Source organism: Lucilia sericata, unplaced genomic scaffold (assembly GCF_015586225.1).
Source record: "Lucilia sericata isolate MDLA Ls3-8-SP2 unplaced genomic scaffold, ASM1558622v1 Contig003644F_arrow, whole genome shotgun sequence".
In the NCBI taxonomy this organism is placed as follows: Eukaryota; Metazoa; Arthropoda; class Insecta; order Diptera; family Calliphoridae; genus Lucilia; species Lucilia sericata.
In genome coordinates, this window is record NW_023996966.1 from 5,001 (window position 1) to 25,682 (window position 20,682).

A 20,682-nucleotide genomic window follows, 5' to 3' on the forward strand; every position below is an offset into this window, starting at 1 on the left:
TACAAATTATATGTTACTCCCCTTTTGAAGCCCTCTGACATGATAAGTTTGAATGCAACACAGATGAATTTATACAAAAGTTGCAGTTCTTTAAATGTGCGTCAAATTTAAAAGCGTGAGACTAAAATTTGTTATATGTGACGAAATCTATTCCTATATGAAAATACTAAAGTTTTCATATACATAGTTCCTTGCATCGGCGTTGATTTATAATTTAAATTTTCATTGCAAACCTACTTTGGTATGAATCTCCAATAACACGACCACTAGACAAAAATAATTATTTACCCGCTAACAACTTGTATTCGAAATCGTTTCTTGTATTAAAAAATCGCTAAAATAACAACATTTGACAGATTTGTTGACAACCATATGACTTCCTACCCTGCGTTTTTTACGGCTGTTACCATATTTTCTTAAGGGACGAAAACCGCCGTCGAAATTAGGAAAAACTAGAAGCTAACACAGGAAAATAGGTAAGAAAAGATCACAAAACACCCGCAGATAAATTTGGAAGTAAAAATCCTCAAGAAATTAACAAATTTTTTACTTTCAGCTAACATGGCCTCTAGAGAGGAATTTGAAGAAACAATGCCAATAAATGGTGTGGTGGCCATGTATACTTGCAAAAGATTGTAACAAGGTGGGTGGCAAATTGCTTAAACTATTCCTCAAAAACCTTAACTACTGAATTTTTAACTTTTACTTGCTACAGATATTCCCCTGTAAACGTGACCAACTTTTGCACAAAAAAGAAGTGCATTCCCAAACAAAATCCTCTTACGAATGTAAAATCTGTTCCAAATATTTCTGCAATAGCGGCAACTTAGAGCGTCATATGAAGGTTCACAATGATGTGCGTCCCTTTGTCTGTCGCATTTGTGGCAAGGCTTTCGCCCAGTCTGTCAACCTAAATCGTCATTATTCTGTACACAATGGTGAACGCCCGTATCCGTGTACTTTTTGTAATAAGACCTTTACCCAACAGTCGAATATGCAACGCCATCAGCTAACACATACGGGAGAGAAACCGTTTCGTTGTAAACGTTGTGGCCGTTATTTCTCTCAGCGTGTTAACCTTAAAAAGCATATTATGGGACATTTGAATACCAAACCATACACGTGCAAAATATGCCAAAAGTCATTTATACAATTGGGCAATTTTAAGAAACATTTACAGTCACATCTTAAGGATGGCTTAGAGATTGATATGAAGGCGTTGGTGGCCGAGGCACAGGCAATGGCCAAGCAAAGTTTGGAAATGGCCGATGAGCAACCAGTGTAAGTAAAATATTTTTAAAGGATGGGGAATTCTTAGTGATTTAGGTCTATGACTAGTCGAGGCATGGGAAAATTTATTAACTCAAACAATTTGTTTGCAAATTTGTAAAATTTTCATCTATGAGGGATTCTTTGACAGATTATTACCAGGACGAGTTTATTCGTTTAATGTTTATTATGATACTAAACGACGGGATATGATATTTTGGTTTTGGCATGGAAGTAGTTCTTTGTTTGAAATCCAATAAGAATTCAACATTTATCGATAGATAGATAGATAGATAGATAGATAGATAGATAGATAGATAGATAGATAGATAGATAGATAGATAGATAGATAGATAGATAGATAGATAGATATGTAGATAGATAGATAGATAGATAGATAGATAGATAGATAGATAGATAGATAGATAGATAGATAGATAGATAGATAGATAGATAGATAGATAGATAGATAGATAGATAGATAGATAGATAGATAGAGAGAGAGATTTAGAGATAGATAGATAGATAGATAGATAGATAGATAGATAGATAGATAGATAGATAGATAGATAGATAGATAGATAGATAGATAGATAGATAGATAGATAGATAGATAGATAGATAGATATATAGATATATAGATAGATAGATAGATAGATAGATAGATAGATAGATAGATAGATAGATAGATAGATAGATAGATAGATAGATAGATAGATAGATACATAGATAGATAGATAGATAGATAGATAGATAGATAGATAGATAGATAGATAGATAGATAGATAGATAGATAGATAGATAGATAGATAGATAGATAGATAGATAGATAGATAGATATATAGGTAGATAAATAGATAGATAGATAGATAGATAGATAGATAGATAGATAGATGGATAGATAGATAGATAGATAGATAGATAGATAGATAGATAGATAGATAGATAGATAGATAGATAGATAGATAGATAGATAGATAGATAGATAGATAGATAGATAGATAGATAGATAGATAGATAGATAGATAGATAGATAGATAGATGGATAGATAGATAGATAGATAGATAGATAGATAGATAGATAGATAGATAGATAGATAGATAGATAGATAGATAGATAGATAGATAGATAGATAGATATATAGATAGATAGATAGATAGATAGATAGATAGATAGATAGATAGATAGATAGATAGATAGATAGATAGATAGATAGATAGATAGATAGATAGATAGATAGATAGATAGATAGATAGATAGATAGATAGGATAGATAGATAGATAGATAGATAGATATATAGATAGATAGATAGATAGATAGATAGATAGATAGATAGATAGATAGATAGATAGATAGATAGATAGATTGATAGATATATAGATAAAGGATAAATAGAGATCTGTAAACTATTATCTACTCTGTAATATTTACTTTCTAAACAAAACTCTACTCTTTTTTCCCTATTTTTTAACAGTGGCTTCGAGTGTGCTGTGTGCCGTTCGATTTTCAATAATTTTACCGATTTCGAAATGCATGAAAGTGAGTGCAACGAAAATGCACAAGCAGCCATGGAACAGAAATACAATCCCGATGAACAACTACACGAAGTTGTTGTCGAAGAGGTGGAGGATCATGTTGAAGAACAGATAATAACGCCTGATGGTGTTGTAACTGGCAGTCACTTTGGCACTTATGCACCTTTGAAATTCAGTGTCTCACAATTGGATACACATGAAATAATTATTGAAACCAGTCGATAAAATGTTTTTTTTTTTTGTGAAATTGAAATGATATAAAAAACTGAATGAAGTCTTTATAACAAAAAAAAAATAGCAAAGCATAACAGCAAAAAGTTATATAGTTTTCAATTTGAATTCACGTTATTCAAATAAATACAAACATACAAAAATATAAACTTAAATATATACATAACATATATATATCTACAAATATAAATACTATAAATGCATTAGACGTGTGTGTGGATTTGTAAAGGTTTGGGAGCCAAGCCAAAGGTATGACGTCAATTGTAAACAGTAAAAAAAAAGAAAATCAACAAACAGCAAATTGTCGTCGCGGTAATCTATGTAACTTTTTTTCTTTTTCTTGTTTAGTTCAAACTAATTTTAAAATTATAAAATAATTAAAAAATAATAATTATAAATATGAATAAAAATAATATTAATAGCAATTATGTTCATTACATAAGTACATTTAAGTCAAAATATTCAAAACAACAAAGAATAAAGAAATAATATGAAAGAATAGGAATGGTTTTATTTAAATAGTGTTGTCTAAAGTGAAAATCTGAACGGTCAATGGATGATTTACATTTGTGGGTGTTACAGAAAATTGGGAGCTTTTACTTACAGTAGGAAGTTGAAAACTAGTCTTGCCTTAATGTTTAATAAAAAATCCTTTTGTTTAAGTAATAAATTTTTTATTTAGTGTCGTTTTTTATTATTTTTTTAATTTTTAATATTATTAAGTTTATAATATACTGGTTTTAGATTAAAAATCTTATATTGCAAAAGAAATCATAATAATACAAATTTATTAAATATGTTTTTTATATTTAACTACATAATTTAGTTTTTTTTATAATTTTTTTGTTATTTTTTTGAAATTTTTTCCATTTTTTCTTTTAGCAGGATTGGCAAATACTTAATTAAAATTCTTGTTTTTTGTTTAAATTAAATTGTTTTTTGTTTTACTAAATACTCTAATAAATATTAATGTTTTTATAATTATATAGTTAATATAATTGATTAAATTAACCCTCAACAGGGAAGAAGTCTTTGAGCAAAGTAGTGCGTCGTTTTTCAGCAATATCCATTTGATTTTCTAAATCACCTAAATCCGTTGTTTCAGCACGTTCAATCTTCCAGGAGAGATTTTCTATTTCAGCTTCTAGTTGAGCCTATGAGAAGAAAGAAACAGTTGAAGTATAAATAATAATAATTTTCCATAAATTTCCTACACCTTACCTGTTGATATTCAAATAGATCTTTGCGTGAACCACTGTCCATAAAATACGCATACGGATAAGTGTACTGCAAGGTATAACGACATTTGGCCAACAGCGAGGCGGCATTAAACAAATACTGCCAATCAATCCAAGTGCCACGTCCCTTCATAACCTTATCGTTAATGCGTGTACGCAGACGATCCAATGTCTGTTGCTCCAATTGCAACGACTTCGAGTGATTCTCCCAACGTTCATAGTAATGTAGATATTTCTTTAGAGCCTCTCTGGCCTGAACATGTACCGATTCATTGGCAATATTGGGATTATCTTTATAACGTGAACATTCATAATACTCCGAACCGTGAGTCTTCCAATCGCCCAAACACATCCAACAGAAATCGTATTTACAATTGAAACATTGCATATGATTACAGCCGCCATTCTTCTCAATGCAGATGTGACACTTGGGACAGTCTTTGGTATTGGCGCTTATATAGTTGGCCGTTTCGCTGTCGTCGGCGCATTTGGTCAACCATTTTCTAATAATTTGACAATCTGTGGGTGCATGATAGTCCATGCCGCATTTGAAACAAAAGCTAGTAGTGCAGGAAGTGCAAACAACACGTTTGGGTGCTATTTCACGTGAACGTACAATAATTTGACAATTAGGACCGGGACAAAAGCGTAACTCGGGATGTGATTTAACATAGTCTTTGAAAGCAAACTGTTGGTATTTTTCACGCATAACGGGGCGTGTTACTAAAGTCAAAACCAAATCCTCGGGCACACGAACATTGCACATTTGAGCCATACAACCAATTTGAGTGGAAATTCCCTGTTCATATAAATAAAACAAATTAGAAACATAAGAAGTTTATAAAAGAAAGTTTTACTTTACCTGAAATATTTGCGTATCAAAAAACATGGACCAACAGTCTTTACAAAATGAATGGGCACACGATAAACTATAGAATTTATCACCCAGCTGCACTGTGGCACAAACAGGACACATTTGACTACGATACTGTTGTGTTAAGCTGCCAATTACACCAACAATACCACCGCCTCCACTCCCACCACTACTACTACTTGGTGAGGGCGTGGCTGTTGGTGATTTACTATACGTACTTAAAGTACCAATCGTTGTTGTACCAGTTGCCGCTTGTGCTTGTGCACTTGTTGAGGCTACATTTTCTGTCTCTAATGCCGGATCGACATTATTACAGGGCGGTTTAATGCGCGTCTCTACGAGTAGAGCATTGGCATTTTGCCTATATTTATCGACCACCACCTGATTGATCCACTGATGTTCGAGCAGTAGAACTTTGGCAAGTGATGGCGTTATCTGGAGTATTGTATTGAGTTTTTCCACCGATTCGTTGAGCAATTTTTCAACTTCTTCCACTGTTAGGCATTCGTATTCGAAATATTCGGGATCGGTTTTTTTTCGGATCTAAACGTTCAACATCACAATCTTCACCTGAAAGGAATAAGAAATAAAATTTTTTTAATAAATTTTTTATTTAATAGAATATTTTCCATAGAATTTGTTTTTGTAAGAACATTTTTGATAAATTTTATTTTTTATAGAAATTTTTCGATAAATGTTCTTTATTTTAGAAAAATTTTCGATAAAGTACTTTTTTTTACAAGAAAATTATTGATAAATTTTCGATAAATTTTCTCTTCAATACAAAATATTCGATAAATTTGCTTTCTTTATAAAAATTTCGATTAATTTTCTTTTTTATAGAAAGTTTTCAAAAAATTTTCTCATTTATAGAAAATTTTTAAAAATTTTCTTTTTTTAGAAATTTTTCGAAACTTTTTTCTTTTTTATAGAAAATTATCAATAATTTTTTTTCTTTTTTATAGAAAATTATCGACAAATTTTGCTCTTTTAAAAGATATTTTTCCCTTTTATAGGAAATGTTCGATAAATTTCCCGTTTATAGGAAATTTTGGATAAATTTCCCTTTTATAGGAAATTTTCGATAAATTTCCTTTTATAGGAAATTTTCGATAAATTTCCTTTTATAGGAAATTTTGAATAAATTTCCTTTTATAGGAAATTTTGAATAAATTTCCTTTTTATAGGAAATTTTGAATAAATTTCCTTTTTATAGGAAATTTTGAATAAATTTCCTTTTTATAGGAAATTTTGAATAAATTTCCTTTTTATAGGAAATTTTAAATAAATTTATTTTTTATAGGAAATTTTAAATAAATTTCCTTTTTTATAGGAAATTTTAAACAAATTTCCTTTTTATAGGAAATTTTAAATAAATTTCCTTTTTATAGGAAATTTTAAATAAATTTCCTTTTTATAGGAAATTTTCAATAAATTTCCTTTTTATAGGAAATTTTAAATAAATTTATTTTTTATAGGAAATTTTAAATAAATTTCCTTTTTATAGGAAATTTTAAATAAATTTCCTTTTTATAGGAAATTTTAAATAAATTTCCTTTTTATAGGAAATTTTAAACAAATTTCCTTTTTATAGGAAATTTTAAATAAATTCCTTTTTATAGGAAATTTTCAATAAATTTCCTTTTTATAGGAAAATTTCAATAAATTTCCTTTTTATAGGAAAATTTCAATAAATTTCCTTTTTATAGGAAAATTTCAATAAATTTCCTTTTTATAGGAAAATTTCAATAAATTTCCTTTTTATAGGAAATTTTCAATAAATTTCCTTTTTATAATAACAATTTTTCGATAAATTTCTCTTTTATAGGAAATTTTCGATAAATTTCCCTTTTATAGGAAATTTTCGAATAATTTCGATAAATTTCAATTCTTTTCGAATAATTTCGATAAAATTTTAATTTTTTCTGGAAAATTTTCGATAAATTTTCTAAATTTTTTCCATTAATTCTCTTTATCATAAAAAATTTGCGATAAATTTCATCTTTATCGATAAATGTTTTTAGTCATTATAAAACTTTTGACATTTTAAATCTGAAACCGGTTTAATCCCTTTATTTGTTTTGGTTATTTACGCTATTTACGTGAATTCATTTCAATTTACATACATATATTCATAAAATAAATTTACGCTTGAGTTATTATTATTATTATTTTGTTTCTGTGTTATTATTTATTTCTGAAGGTTATATACTCTATATAAAGTGTGTATTGAATATAAGAGAAATATAGTCATTTAAGACCGAATACATAAAACCCTACATTTAGAAAACAACAAATGAAATTTATTTAGAAAGACGAAAACACAGACATTTCTAAGTTTATCTTTGAAAGTGATTCTCTTATAATTTAAAGTGTGCCTGACCAATATTTCTACCAACATCATTATAACCTTTCTACTATAATGATATAGGGTATCAATATCTGTAGCTGTAATATTACATGACATTTTTTCGAGGTACCGTGTAAACAAATAAAATACAGAGTATGTAATAACAAAAATCAACAAAGTATTTATTTTTAACAAAAAAAAAATATATAGAAAAATATCAATAAATACATAACGTTTACAGACAGACAACAACAATATGAGTGTTGAGCAACAACGTTGTAATAATCGTAAATCATATGCCAGCTAAAACCGACGTCATTATTATTGATTTAGTAATGATAATGAATCAAAATCGAATATAGATTAAACGACAGAGGAAAAATACTGCAAAGTGAAAAACAAGCAATAATTTAGGTAGACAAAACTGCACTTTAAAATAAAGTGAAATAAATAAACAAAAGTCCACAGCGATAGGTAAGTTTAACCCTTTGTGTAGCGCGTAGTTAAAATTGGGGAAAATTTTTTAAAAACATTAAAATGTACAAGACGTCTTGGTAGAGATGGAGAAGGTATTGGGTATTGAGTGTAAATAAATCACAAATAATTGTTAGTAAAAGAGAAATAAACATAAACAGCAACAGCAACAACTACGCAATAGTAAACGTCAAACAAATGTAACGTTATTAAACAAACAGTAAATAAACTTACACAATTACAGATATTGTATGTTTGAATGTTACAACAAATGTATTATGTAGGTATTCAGAGATGTGGGTAGAATTTCATGTGACCAACTAAAAAATGGCTACTAACACAACAATCTTTCATAACTAAAGAAAGAGAAAGGTAGATAGATAGATAGATGGATAGATAGATAGATAGATAGATAGATAGATAGATAGATAGATAGATAGATAGATAGATAGATAGATAGGTAGATAGATAGATAGATAGATAGATAGATAGATAGATAGATAGATAGATAGATAGATAGATAGATAGATAGATAGATAGATAGATAGATAGATAGATAGATAGATAGATAGATAGATAGATAGATAGATAGATAGATAGATAGATAGATAGATAGATAGATAGATAGATAGATAGATAGATAGATAGATAGATAGATAGATAGATAGATAGATAGATAGATAGATAGATAGATAGATAGATAGATAGATAGATAGATAGATAGATAGATAGATAGATAGATAGATAGATAGATAGATAGATAGATAGATAGATAGATAGATAGATAGATAGATAGATAGATAGATAGATAGATAGATAGATAGATAGATAGATAGATAGATAGATAGATGGATAGATAGATAGATAGATAGATAGATAGATAGATAGATAGATAGATAGATAGATAGATAGATAGATAGATAGATAGATAGATAGATAGATAGATAGATAGATAGATAGATAGATAGATAGATAGATAGATAGATAGATAGATAGATAGATAGATAGATAGATAGATAGATAGATAGATAGATAGATAGATAGATAGATAGATAGATAGATAGATAGATAGATAGATAGATAGATAGATAGATAGATAGATAGATAGATAGATAGATAGATAGATGGATATATATAGATAGATAGATAGATAGATAGATAGATAGATAGATAGATAGATAGATAGATAGATAGATAGATAGATAGATAGATATATAGATAGATAGATAGATAGATAGATAGATAGATAGATAGATAGATAGATAGATAGATAGATAGATAGATAAATCATAAACTTGTCCAAAACTATATATTCCATTACGTCCAACACAAAACGGAACCTACCATTTCCCATACTAATAAAATTCAATAACAAAGGAACCTATAAACGTGTTCATATTTTTTAATTTTATTTACACAAAAAAGTCCACAACTTAAGTTCATGGGGATTAAATAAAGAAAATTAAAAATCATGACCTAACCTGTGTGTGTTAATTTATTTAGAGTATTGAGTTTCATTAACCTTTAAATATTTAAAGAAAAAACTATAAAATGAACTTGTTACATTCACACTAAACAAAATAGTCTTAAAGAAAATAACAACAACAACTAGCACAAAAACCTAACAAACAAAAGGACGGATCCACAGATAGACAATACGATACTTGACAGACAGATATGAAGCCAGTAAGTAAAGGAATAATACTTTAATCGTTCCACACACACTCATATGTACATTAATAAAACTAAAAGTAGAAAGAAAAAAATATTTATGTTGTATGGTTTATTGACCTTTTACTTTTTTTTTATAGTAAAGTAACAGAATATAACAACAACTGCTACTATTACATATAGCAACATTAACGAAAAAAACATCAATATTGTGGTTGTTTACCTTTTTTCATTCTAAAGTCAGTGCAGTAGAGATGTCTGATTTCATAGTAAAAAATCTCACTAAAGATCATTTATCTACACTGCTACTATTACTTAACTAGTATGCTAAGGCATGTTTGCTTAAGTTCTATTCAAAAGGGATTATAAAATTAGTTGTAGGATTTTTATATTTTGTTTTTAGTTTGTATTATCAACTTAAAAGTTTTAATTTTTTATTATTCTTTAAAACAGAAGAAACATATTCGAGTCGTATTCTCTAAAATTTCCTTTGCAGTTTATTTTTTAAATAACAAAAATAAGTGTAGTACCTTTTATAAATCTTAAAAACAATACCAAGAAACCACCAACAGATGATAAGGTAGAAAACAAACAATATAATATACTACAAACATACTTCACCTGAACTTGAAAATACAACCACTTAAAGCACGTCTTTGGTAAATAGATTTCTATGTTTTTTTTTTATACTTTGTAAAATACTCGAATTGTGTGTACATACAATCTATGCATTTATGTTTGTGTATTTCCTCTACATTGTAAAGGTAAATATTTTTTGTAACTTTGTAAAAATGTTGACTTACATGTGACCAACTATTTTCAAATTATCCTATATAATTAATGGATAAAAATGCCTTAATTGGATTAAAATTTGCTGAGTTAGTTTTAGCTTAAAATGTCTAGTTTTTATGAAGATCCATCTATCTCTATTTGACTTATTTGAACATATGGATGATATTGATATGGAAATCCATAGATTTGAAACTTCTCAATTGTTCAATATGGGGCCATGAGAATGCTGATAAACAGTAACAACGCCTTGGGAGACAGACAATTATTTTCTTCTATTTTTTACTTACGATAATGCTCGAAAAAGTGGAAAATTGGAAGAGAATGCTCTTCCTCTGCGATTGCCAGATGCCCTCGGCGATATAGCGATCTATCGAGCTATCTAGCTATCTATCGAGCGAGCGAGAGAGCGAGCGAGCGAGCGAGGCGAGCGAGCGAGCGAGCGAGCGAGCGACCGAGCGAGCGAGCGAGCAGCGAGCGAGCGAGCGAGCGAGCGAGCGAGCGAGCGAGCAGCGAGCGAGCGAGCGAGCCAGCGAGCGAGCGAGCCAGCGAGCGAGCGAGCGAGCGGCGAGCGAGCGAGCGAGCGAGCGAGAGAGCGAGCGAGGAGCGAGCGAGCGAGCGAGCGAGCGAGCTAGGAGCGAGGAGCGAGCGAGCGAGCGAGCGAGCGAGCGAGCGAGCGAGCGAGCGAGCGAGCGAGCGAGCGAGCGAGCGAGCGAGCGAGCGAGCGAGCGAGCGAGGCGAGCGAGCGAGCGAGCGAGCGAGCGAGCGAGCTAGCGAGCGACCGAGCGAGCGAGAGAGCGAGCGAGCGAGCAGCGAGCGAGCGAGCGAGCGAGCGAGCGAGCGGAGCGAGCGAGCGAGCGAGCGAGCGAGCGAGGCGAGCGAGCGCAGCGAGCGCAGCGAGCGAGCGAGTCGAGCGAGCGAGCGAGGCGAGCGAGCGAGCGAGCGAGCGAGGGAGCGAGGGAGCGAGGGAGCGAGCGAGGAGGAGCGAGCGAGCGAGCGAGCGAGGAGAGGCGAGCGAGCGAGCGAGCGAGAGAGCGAGCGAGGCAAGCGAGCAGCGAGCGAGCAAGCGAGCAAGCTAGCGAGCAGCGAGCGAGCGAGCGAGCGAGCGAGCGAGCGAGCGAGCGAGCGAGCGAGCGAGCGAGCGAGCGAGCGAGCGAGCGAGCGAGCGAGCGAGCGAGCGAGCGAGCGAGCGAGCGAGCGAGCGAGCGAGCGAGCGAGCGAGCGAGCACGAGCGAGCGAGCACGCGAGCGAGCCACGCGAGCGAGCGAGCGAGCGAGCGAGCGAGCGAGCGAGCGAGAGAGCGAGCGAGCGAGCGAGCGAGCGAGCGAGCGAGCTAGCGAGCGAGGCTAGCGCGAGCGAGCTAGCGAGCGAGCGAGCGAGCGAGCGTAGCGAGGGAGCGAGCTAGCGAGCTAGGTATCTATCTATCTAGCTAGCTATCTATCTATCGATCTATCTATCTATCTATCTATCTATCTATCTAGCTATCTATCTATCTATCTATCTTTGAAATAGGGGTTTTCCAAAAACACATTTTTCTAAAATCTACATCTTTGTTTTCCCTTATATCAATTGCTTAAAATCCCTTTGAATCATCACATGTTTATTTTTAACAAAAATATTTGTCTAAATCCCTTAATTTATGATCACCTACTACTGACTTACCTGAATTGTAATAATCATCGTATTCGCAATCATTATCCGAATATTCCATATCCGAATCGGCTGACATGGTTTTTATTTATTTGTTATTGCTGCTTTTTTGTTGCTAAATTTTTTACAACAATAAACCAACTGCAGTTATGTTTTAAAAAGGTTTTGTTGTATTTTATTAAAATGAGAAAATGGCCAAACAATCAACCAATACTGAGAATGAACTTTAAAAAATATTATATATATTTTTTTAAATTTATTAAACAGGCACTAACACTGGCATAGATATAAATGCACTTCTGCTCTCATACACGCGTGTGTATATTTTGAAAAAATTCACGTAATTTGTTTTTGTTTTAGACTGGAATAAAATGACCCCTTGTGAAGTTTTGTTGTTGAAAATATAAAATGAAAAAACAACAACTACGTAGATGATGACGACGATGACGATGGTGTGTTAAAAATGTAGGGGAGCTTCAGCAGTAGCAACAACAACCTTTATCATCAGCTACTAAAATAACAACAACAATTGCACAGAATGCAGCACTCTGTCTACACCAGGGATGTAAAATTTGTTTAAAATAAAAGCTGCCAATATAAATGAACGTGTTACAGCTGATTTTTTTGTTATTCTTTTATTTATATTTTACAAAATTTTGTGTTGGTGGTTGTTTTTCATATTCAGCTTAAAAAACAAGTTTAAAGGGAAAACAGGATTTTGATTTTGTACTCTACTATTAACGACTAGTTGACGTCTCTGGTTGTGAGTACATATTACACTGGATCTTTTTTTTGCAGTGACGAAGGGGTGGTTGGTTGTACAATTTTTTTTTCTTTAGGCGGAGGCGTATCGATAACTTGTTTTTATTACAAATCCCAAGAGGGTTGTAAAAATTTTATATAATTATTGTTTTAATTCTGCATTTTAATAGAAATTTCACTTTGTTAAACAAAACTATTTTTTGTTTATAGTTTAACAACAATAAAAATGTCCAGTTAGAATTGTTGGGATTGTGTGTGTAACAAAAAACTGCTCCCCTTTCCCAGAGAGATGTCAGCGGGGGGTTTAATTTGCTGGCTCAATTATGTCTCTTTTGTCTTGTTTTTTTTTGCATCTAAGTTCTTGAGTGTACAACTTTTCTTTGTTTTAATATATTTCGTTGCTTTTATAAACACTATTTAACACTTTAAATTAACTTGAAAACTTTTCTTCATACTTAAAATTTGTTTAAGTTTATTTCTTTCTTTGTATATAAAATTAAAATATAATGTCTATGTAAAAAATGATTTTTCTTCCGAAGAAAGGCGTCGTAAATGTAATGAATATAGAGACCTGTGCCGACAAACATTAACTACGACGGCGTTTAAAAATAAAAATTTCTGCAGCAGTTTAAAATCGTTGTTTCTGGCTATAAAAGCAGCGCTGCCAGATGAAAATCATTAATTGCCCGATAGATTTTAAAATTATTGTCAAAAATTGTTCTTAACATTATGATACCTTGCACCAGTGAGTATGTTAAAAATGTGATTTATTATTAATAATAAAGCATTTAATTAGTTTTTTATCTTATCTCCGAAATTTTTTACAATTTGTTGACAAGAAAAGTGATTATCTAAAAAGGGGTTATTTGGGGCTGGAGTAAATGAGAGATTTACTTTTACATAGAAGTTTTTTCATGTATTATTGAATTATTGACCTTCAAGTCATTTTCTGAAGGGGACTTGTTATGAGGTCTAGGGTCAAATTATTTTATTATTATAATTATTATTTATCATTAAATTTTGCCGATTTTTGCAAAGATATTGTAATATTTAACGTAATTAAGAGCTCTAAAGCCCAATTCAGGACCTAATGGAATAATGGACCGCTTTCAGTCATTTACAATATTCATTAACAGCAAATTATCTTGGAAAATTATCCGCTAAAATACCGTTATTGAAATAAGCCTGATTACTGTTACCTTTATTTTATTCCGTTTTGGAACGTTTATCAAGCTTGTATTAATTAGAAATATATTTTAAAGCTAGAAAAATTAATCAAAATATGGTGAACATTTTGAAGCCGTCCTTAACTAAATAATTTTCAGCTACGCCGGCTTTTAAATTTCTTCTGCGACTGGGCTTAGTAAATAATGTTATTCAATGCGGAATGTTAACACACAAAAATGATGGTGTTTAGTTTGTTTAGCAAAAAAAGTGATGCCAAGTTTTACATTGTGTAATAAAGTCTGCTACTGGCCGGTAGAGTGAATTAAACGTTAATTTTAAATTTTGATGGTTTATTATCAGAATTTTGTATGGAAAAAGTTCCAAGAACCATTAATATCCTCAATATCTGTTACCAAGAACTATTTTTTGGTACTTTTTCGTTTTTTAACAGATATTTTTTAGTTTTAATATTGAATCTAGAAACATGAAATTAAGCATGTAGAGCACGGATTAAATGTGAAATTATTTAGAGGCGATTTTTTTGGTAATTCTTCAAAAGTACTTTGAAGGGGAGGATTTTTGAAACTATTTCGTCACTCAATTGGTGGTCTTTGGTTTTTCTGTACTTTTTGAATGTTTTCTAATATTGAACCTATGAACGCAAAATTAATTAAATATAACACTTATTTATTTGTTTTTATTAAAAATTAAATAATTAAAATTAAATTAAAATTATTTCATGGTCACATTATAATTGAAAGAAAAACCCGATTCCTTTGTATATAAACCATCACTATTGAATAAAAGCATTAAAGGTCCGGGATTGGTGCCTAGAAAAAGTACAAAATCTTAATCTGGAAATTCATTCTTATTATTTCAAAAGGATTAAGCTAATTAATATTTGTTTTATCAGTTTTGATATTTAAAATATTATTATGTTATTTCTTAAATCATCTACTTACTAACAACTTCAGTGCCCTGAATGCTGTCGCCACAGAAATAGGTGGCTCTTTTACCCGTAACTTTAATTTTCGCCTGAGGTATCATTAAATAATCCGAGCTAATGGCGTTATTTGTGGGATTCCTGTGACAATATTCATCAGTAGAATTTTCTTTTGACGCTGCACCCAAAAGGAAAAACTTGGGGTTCAAACTGGAAAAAATTTACTAAAAAATATTTAAAACTTTTCCAAGAAAACTCCAAATAAAACTTACACTAAACTCCTTGTATCCTCAGTACGGCGGAAGCATATAGCATAATTTAGATTACCAGGATAAATACCTTTACCCTGATCGAAATTGAAAGAGGTAACTGAACCTTCGGCATAGGGGAAGTATTGTAAACAACCGGGAGGAGACACAAAGAAACCATCTTTAATGGTGGAGCTACCCAAAGCAGGTTGTATTGGCTCAACACTACGTATAGCAGCTCCCACCGGACACTCCAGTTGTGTAACAAATATATTCCATTTAGGAGTGGGCAGATTGTGATAACCCACACGATTAGCCAAAGCCACCATTAGGTTTACACTAGTAACACCAGCCGTACGATTGAAGGGCAGGTAAATATGTTGTGACGTTTCAGTGCCACATAATTTCAAATTTCCAGCCTGGAAATAATCCTTATCACATTGAACATATTTTAAATCATTATCCGGTCCAGGCAGTGAAGGAGGCGCCAAGGTGTAGCCAAACTCAATGCGCAATTGACACACATTACTGCTGTAGGCATTGATCTTGTAGTTACACTCTCGAGGAGGATTTTTAGGATTGGTTAGTTGAATTCTTTTAGACGAACTACTACCACCACAACCGGGCTTACCCACCGAGGCGGAATAAGCAAAATGCGACAAAGTCACCAGTAAAAGTAGGGTTAGAATTGTATTCATTGCGATGCACTTAACTATTAAACTAAATTAAATATTTAGGAGGAATGGAGTTTTTATATGATTTCTAAATAGCTAATAGATATATTGGTTTTCTTATCTCTGGTATAATGATAGAGCATATTTTTTAATTTAGCAAAATATTTATTGCACAAAACCCTTTAGTTTTTTTTTTGGGGGAAATTTAAGATAAAACATTAATACATTAAGGGTATTCACAGACTATTAGACATGCTATTATACCGAATCTTTATTACCCTTCCAAAATGGCATCATCTTAATCTGATTATCCATACTGTTTGGCCAATTAAGTTCAATATCGTTGTTATCAAAAACAGCTGTCTAATAATGATTTATTTATCCATTAATTATTACTACTTATATCTGTTTTAAGTTATAAATTATTTCCCTTCTATAATTATTAATTACTTAGATATTTTATTTAGAAGCTTTTAATTTAATTTACAAACTTTTGCGTTGATACACTGATTTAAGCTTCCTCCTTTTTCTCTTTCTTTAATCTCTCACTAATTGTCTTGTTTAATCTGTTTACTACTTCCTTCCTTTCTTTTGTTTTCCTTTAGTTGCAATTTTAACTCGACGCGTTGCGTAGGTGACTTTGTAAAACAATCAAATAAATTATAATAAATTGTGAAAAAAAAGCTGCAAATGCTATTTATCGATTAAATTTTGTTTAAATAATAGTTTAATAATAAAAATCATATAAAATAGTTTATAGTTCTTTACTAATGAAAGTGTGATGGTGATTGCAAGAAAAAAGTTTGGCCAAAATGTTTTAGATGTTTTTTTTTTGTTATCCGTTTTGTGGTGTCATTCGTTGTTGCGTCTTAAAAAATAAATTGAAGTATAAAAGTAAAGCAGAGTGTTAATATTTTGTTTAAATAAAAGTGCAATAATGTCAATTGCTTAATTTCTATTAATTTTTGTTTAAATGTGCACAAATATATATGTACATACATACATATGTATGTATGTTTGTATAATGTGTAAGTTTGTTGTTATTTTTTGAGTGTTTCAATAAGTGTATTTCTACATGTGTTTAGCTACATGTTTCTATAAGTTTTTGTTTACATTAACAAAATAAAAACAACATCGTTTGTGTAAGCTGCTTTTTAACAAATTCATCGTAAACAAGTAAGTTCTCTAATTATTTAATAAAAATTTGTTTAGTATTTATCTTTCATACAAGTTGTTTGTTGTTGTTGTGGTGTTCTATAAAGCGACTTTCAAACTACTGACATTTTGTCGAAAAAAGTCGCTTTTGTAAATAAAAGTCGAACGAAAAACAAATTGTGTTAACAAATTATTGAAAACCTGACTTAAACATTGAGAAAGAAGTCAAAATGTGAACAAAGTTGACAAATGTCAAAAAGTCATCATCTTGACGTGATTAATTCATAATGTTTGACCAAATAATTGTTATCAAGTAAAAGTGTAGTAAGGTTATGTATAAAAAAATGCAATTAAGTTCAGTGTAGGGTTCTATAGTTGAAACGAAAAGTCGACTTTTCGACTTTTTGCATTTAGTTAAAAGTCGACTTTTCGACCTTTCGACTTTTTCCATTTTATGAAAAGTCGATTTTTCGACTTTTCGACCTTTTTCATTTATTTAAAAGTCGACTTTTAGACTTTTCGACTTTTAGTATTTTATAAATGGTCGACTTTTCGACCTTTCGACTTTTTCCGACTTTTCGACTTTTTCCAACTTTTTCCGACTTTTTTCGACTTTTCGACTTTTTCCGACTTTTTCCGACTTTTTTTCGACTTTTCGACTTTTTTCGACTTTTTTCGACTTTTCGACTTTTTCCGACTTTTTTCGACTTTTCGACTTTTTCCGACTTTTTCCGACTTTTCGATTTATTACGACTTTTTGACTATTTTCGACTTATTTCGACTTTTTTTTCGACTTTTTTCGACTATTTTTTTACTTTTTTCGAGTTTTTCCGACTATTTTAGAGTTTTTGACGTCTTTTCCACTTTTTTAAAATTTTCGACTATTTTCGACTTTTCGACTTTTTCCGACTTTTTCCGACTTTTCGACTTTTTTCGACTTTTCGACTTTTTTCGACTTTCTTCGACTTTTTTCGACTTATCGACTTTTTTCGACTTTCCGACTTTTCGACTTTTTTCGACTTTTATTTACAAAGTCGACTTTTCGACTTTTTTCATAGACGATAGTCGAGTTATCGACTTTTTTGGAACAAAATAGTCGACTTCGACTTTTTCCGACAAAAAGTCGATTGTTCGATTATTCGAAGTCGATTTATAGAACCCTAGTTCAGTGTCGTTGGCATCAAACACAACTGTTTAATAATGATTTATTTTTCCATTTAATATTACAACTTATATCAGTTTTAAGTTATAAATTATTTCGAGTTAAAATAGAAAAATGTTTCGCCAAAAACTTTTCAAAATAGACTTCTTTGTTTAAATCACTACGTTGACAGCACTGATTTAAGCTTCCTCCTTTTTCTATGTATTTCTTTAATATCTCTCTAATTGTTTTGTTTAAGCTGTTTACTACCGCCTTCCTTTCTTTTGTTTTCCTTTAGTTGCAATTTTAACTCGACGCGTTGCGTAGGTGACTTTGTAAAACAATCAAATAAATTATAATAAAGTGTGAAAAAAAGCTGCAAATGAAATTTATCCATTAAATTTTGTTTAAATAATAGTTTAGTAATGAAAATCATATAAAATAGTTTATAGTTCTCTACTAATGAAAGTGTGATGGTGATTGCAAAAAAAAATTTTGGCCAAAATATTTTAGATTATTGTTTTGTTTACGGTTTTGTGGTGTCATTCGTTGTTGCGTTTTTAAAAAGAAATTCATGTATACAAATAAAGCGGAATGTTAATATTTTGTTTAAATAAAATTGCAATAATGTCAATTGCTTAATTTCTATTAGTTTTTGTTAAAATGTGCACAAATACATACCAATGTAGTATGTTCATATGTATATACATTTGTATGTATGTTTGTATAATTTGCAAGTTTGTTGTTATTGGCTTTAAGTGTTTTAACAAGTGTATGTCAACATATGTATGTTTAGCAACATGTTTCTATAAGTTTTTGTTTACATTAACAAAATAAAAACACTAGGAAAAGTCTTAAGAAATGTTTATATGATGTGGATGGTTTTTGTAAGCAGATTTTTAAGTAAGTTAATAACTATTTTAATAATATTATTTATTTTATATAAATATTCAAATATAAATATTTATATAAATAATCAGTTTTATTGAAAAAAAAAATACATAATATTTATGTACCCACTTATAGTCTATATAGTCTATAGTCTAGTTTTTAGTCTAGTCTATAGTCTACTTTTTAGTCTAGTCTATAGTCTAGTCTATAGTCTAGTCTATAGTCTAGTCTATAGTCTAGTCTATAGTCTAGTCTATAGTCTAGTCTATAGTCTAGTCTATAGTCTAGTCTATAGTCTAGTCTATAGTCTAGTCTATAGTCTAGTCTATAGTCTAGTCTATAGTCTAGTCTATAGTCTAGTCTATAGTCTAGTCTATAGTCTAGTCTATAGTCTAGTCTATAGTCTAGTCTATAGTCTAGTCTATAGTCTAGTCTATAGTCTAGTCTATAGTCTAGTCTATAGTCTAGTCTATAGTCTAGTCTATAGTCTAGTCTATAGTCTAGTCTATAGTCTAGTCTATAGTCTATAGTCTAGTCTATAGTCTAGTCTATAGTCTAGTCTATAGTCTAGTCTCTAGTCTAGTCTATAGTCTAGTCTATAGTCTAGTCTATAGTCTAGTCTATAGTCTAGTCTATAGTCTAGTTCATAGTCTAGTCTATAGTCTAGTCTATAGTCTAGTCTATAGTCTAGTCATAGTCTAGGTCTATAGTATAGTCTATAGTCTATAGTCTAGTTATAGTCTAGCTTATAGTCTAGTCTATAGTCTAGTTATAGTCTAGTCTATAGTCTAGTCTATAGTCTAGTCTATAGTCTAGTCTATAGTCTAGTCTATAGTCTAGTCTATAGTCTAGTCTATAGTCTCGTCTATAGTCTGTCAGTTATAGTCTAGTCTATAGTCTAGTCTATATCTAGTCTATAGTCTAGTCTATAGTCTAGTCTATAGTCTAGTCTATAGTCTAGTCTATAGTCTAGTCTATAGTCTAGTCTATAGTCTAGTCTATAGTCTAGTCTATAGTCTAGTCTATAGTCTAGTCTATAGTCTAGTCTATAGTCTAGTCTATAGTCTAGTCTATAGTCTAGTCTATAGTCTAGTCTATAGTCTAGTCTATAGTCTAGTCTATAGTCTAGTCTATAGTCTAGTCTATAGTCTAGTCTATAGTCTAGTCTATAGTCTAGTCTATAGTCTAGTCTATAGTCTAGTCTATAGTCTAGTCTATAGTCTAGTCTATAGTCTAGTCTAGACTAGACTATAGTCTAGTCTATAGTCTAGTCTATAGTCTAGTCTATAGTCTAGTCTATAGTCTAGTCTATAGTCTAGTCAATAGTTTACTCTATAGTATAGTCTATAGTTTAGTCTATAGTCTAGTCTATAGTCTAGTCTATAGTCTAGTCTATAGTCTAGTCTATAGACTAGTCTATAGTCTAGTCTATGGTCTAGTCTATAGTCTAGTCTAGTCTATAGTCTAGTCTAGTCTAGTCTATAGTCTAGTCTTTAGTCTAGTCTATAGTCTAGTCTATAGTCTAGTCTGTAGTCTAGTCTATAGTCTAGTCTATAGTCTAGTCTATAGTCTAGTCTAGTCTATAGTCTAGTCTATAGTCTAGTCTATAGTCTAGTCT

At 31.2% G+C, this 20,682-nt stretch overlaps 2 protein-coding genes and 1 pseudogene across 2 annotated transcripts; 1 reads left to right on the forward strand and 2 right to left on the reverse strand.

Moving 5' to 3' along the window:
- Positions 1 to 325: 325 nt before the first annotated feature.
- LOC119614909 lies at positions 326 to 3,536 on the forward strand (annotated as a pseudogene).
- A 443-nt stretch (positions 3,537 to 3,979) lies between these two features.
- On the reverse strand, positions 3,980 to 13,434 carry LOC119614908 (potential E3 ubiquitin-protein ligase ariadne-2-like). Its single transcript, XM_037971002.1, is given in 5 exon segments — positions 3,980 to 4,191; positions 4,259 to 5,074; positions 5,138 to 5,686; positions 5,688 to 5,719; positions 12,096 to 13,434. Coding segments are annotated over 5 exon segments (1,611 nt in total). The 5' UTR covers positions 12,163 to 13,434; the 3' UTR covers positions 3,980 to 4,044.
- A 1,266-nt stretch (positions 13,435 to 14,700) lies between these two features.
- LOC119614910 lies at positions 14,701 to 15,924 on the reverse strand. The gene is made up of 3 exons (XM_037971003.1): positions 15,228 to 15,924; positions 14,975 to 15,165; positions 14,701 to 14,842 (listed from the first exon to the last, which is right to left on the reverse strand). Exons 1-3 carry the CDS (start codon positions 15,899 to 15,901, stop codon positions 14,745 to 14,747), a joined length of 963 nt encoding a protein of 320 aa, XP_037826931.1. The 5' UTR covers positions 15,902 to 15,924; the 3' UTR covers positions 14,701 to 14,744.
- Between the last annotated feature and the right edge of the window lie 4,758 nt (positions 15,925 to 20,682).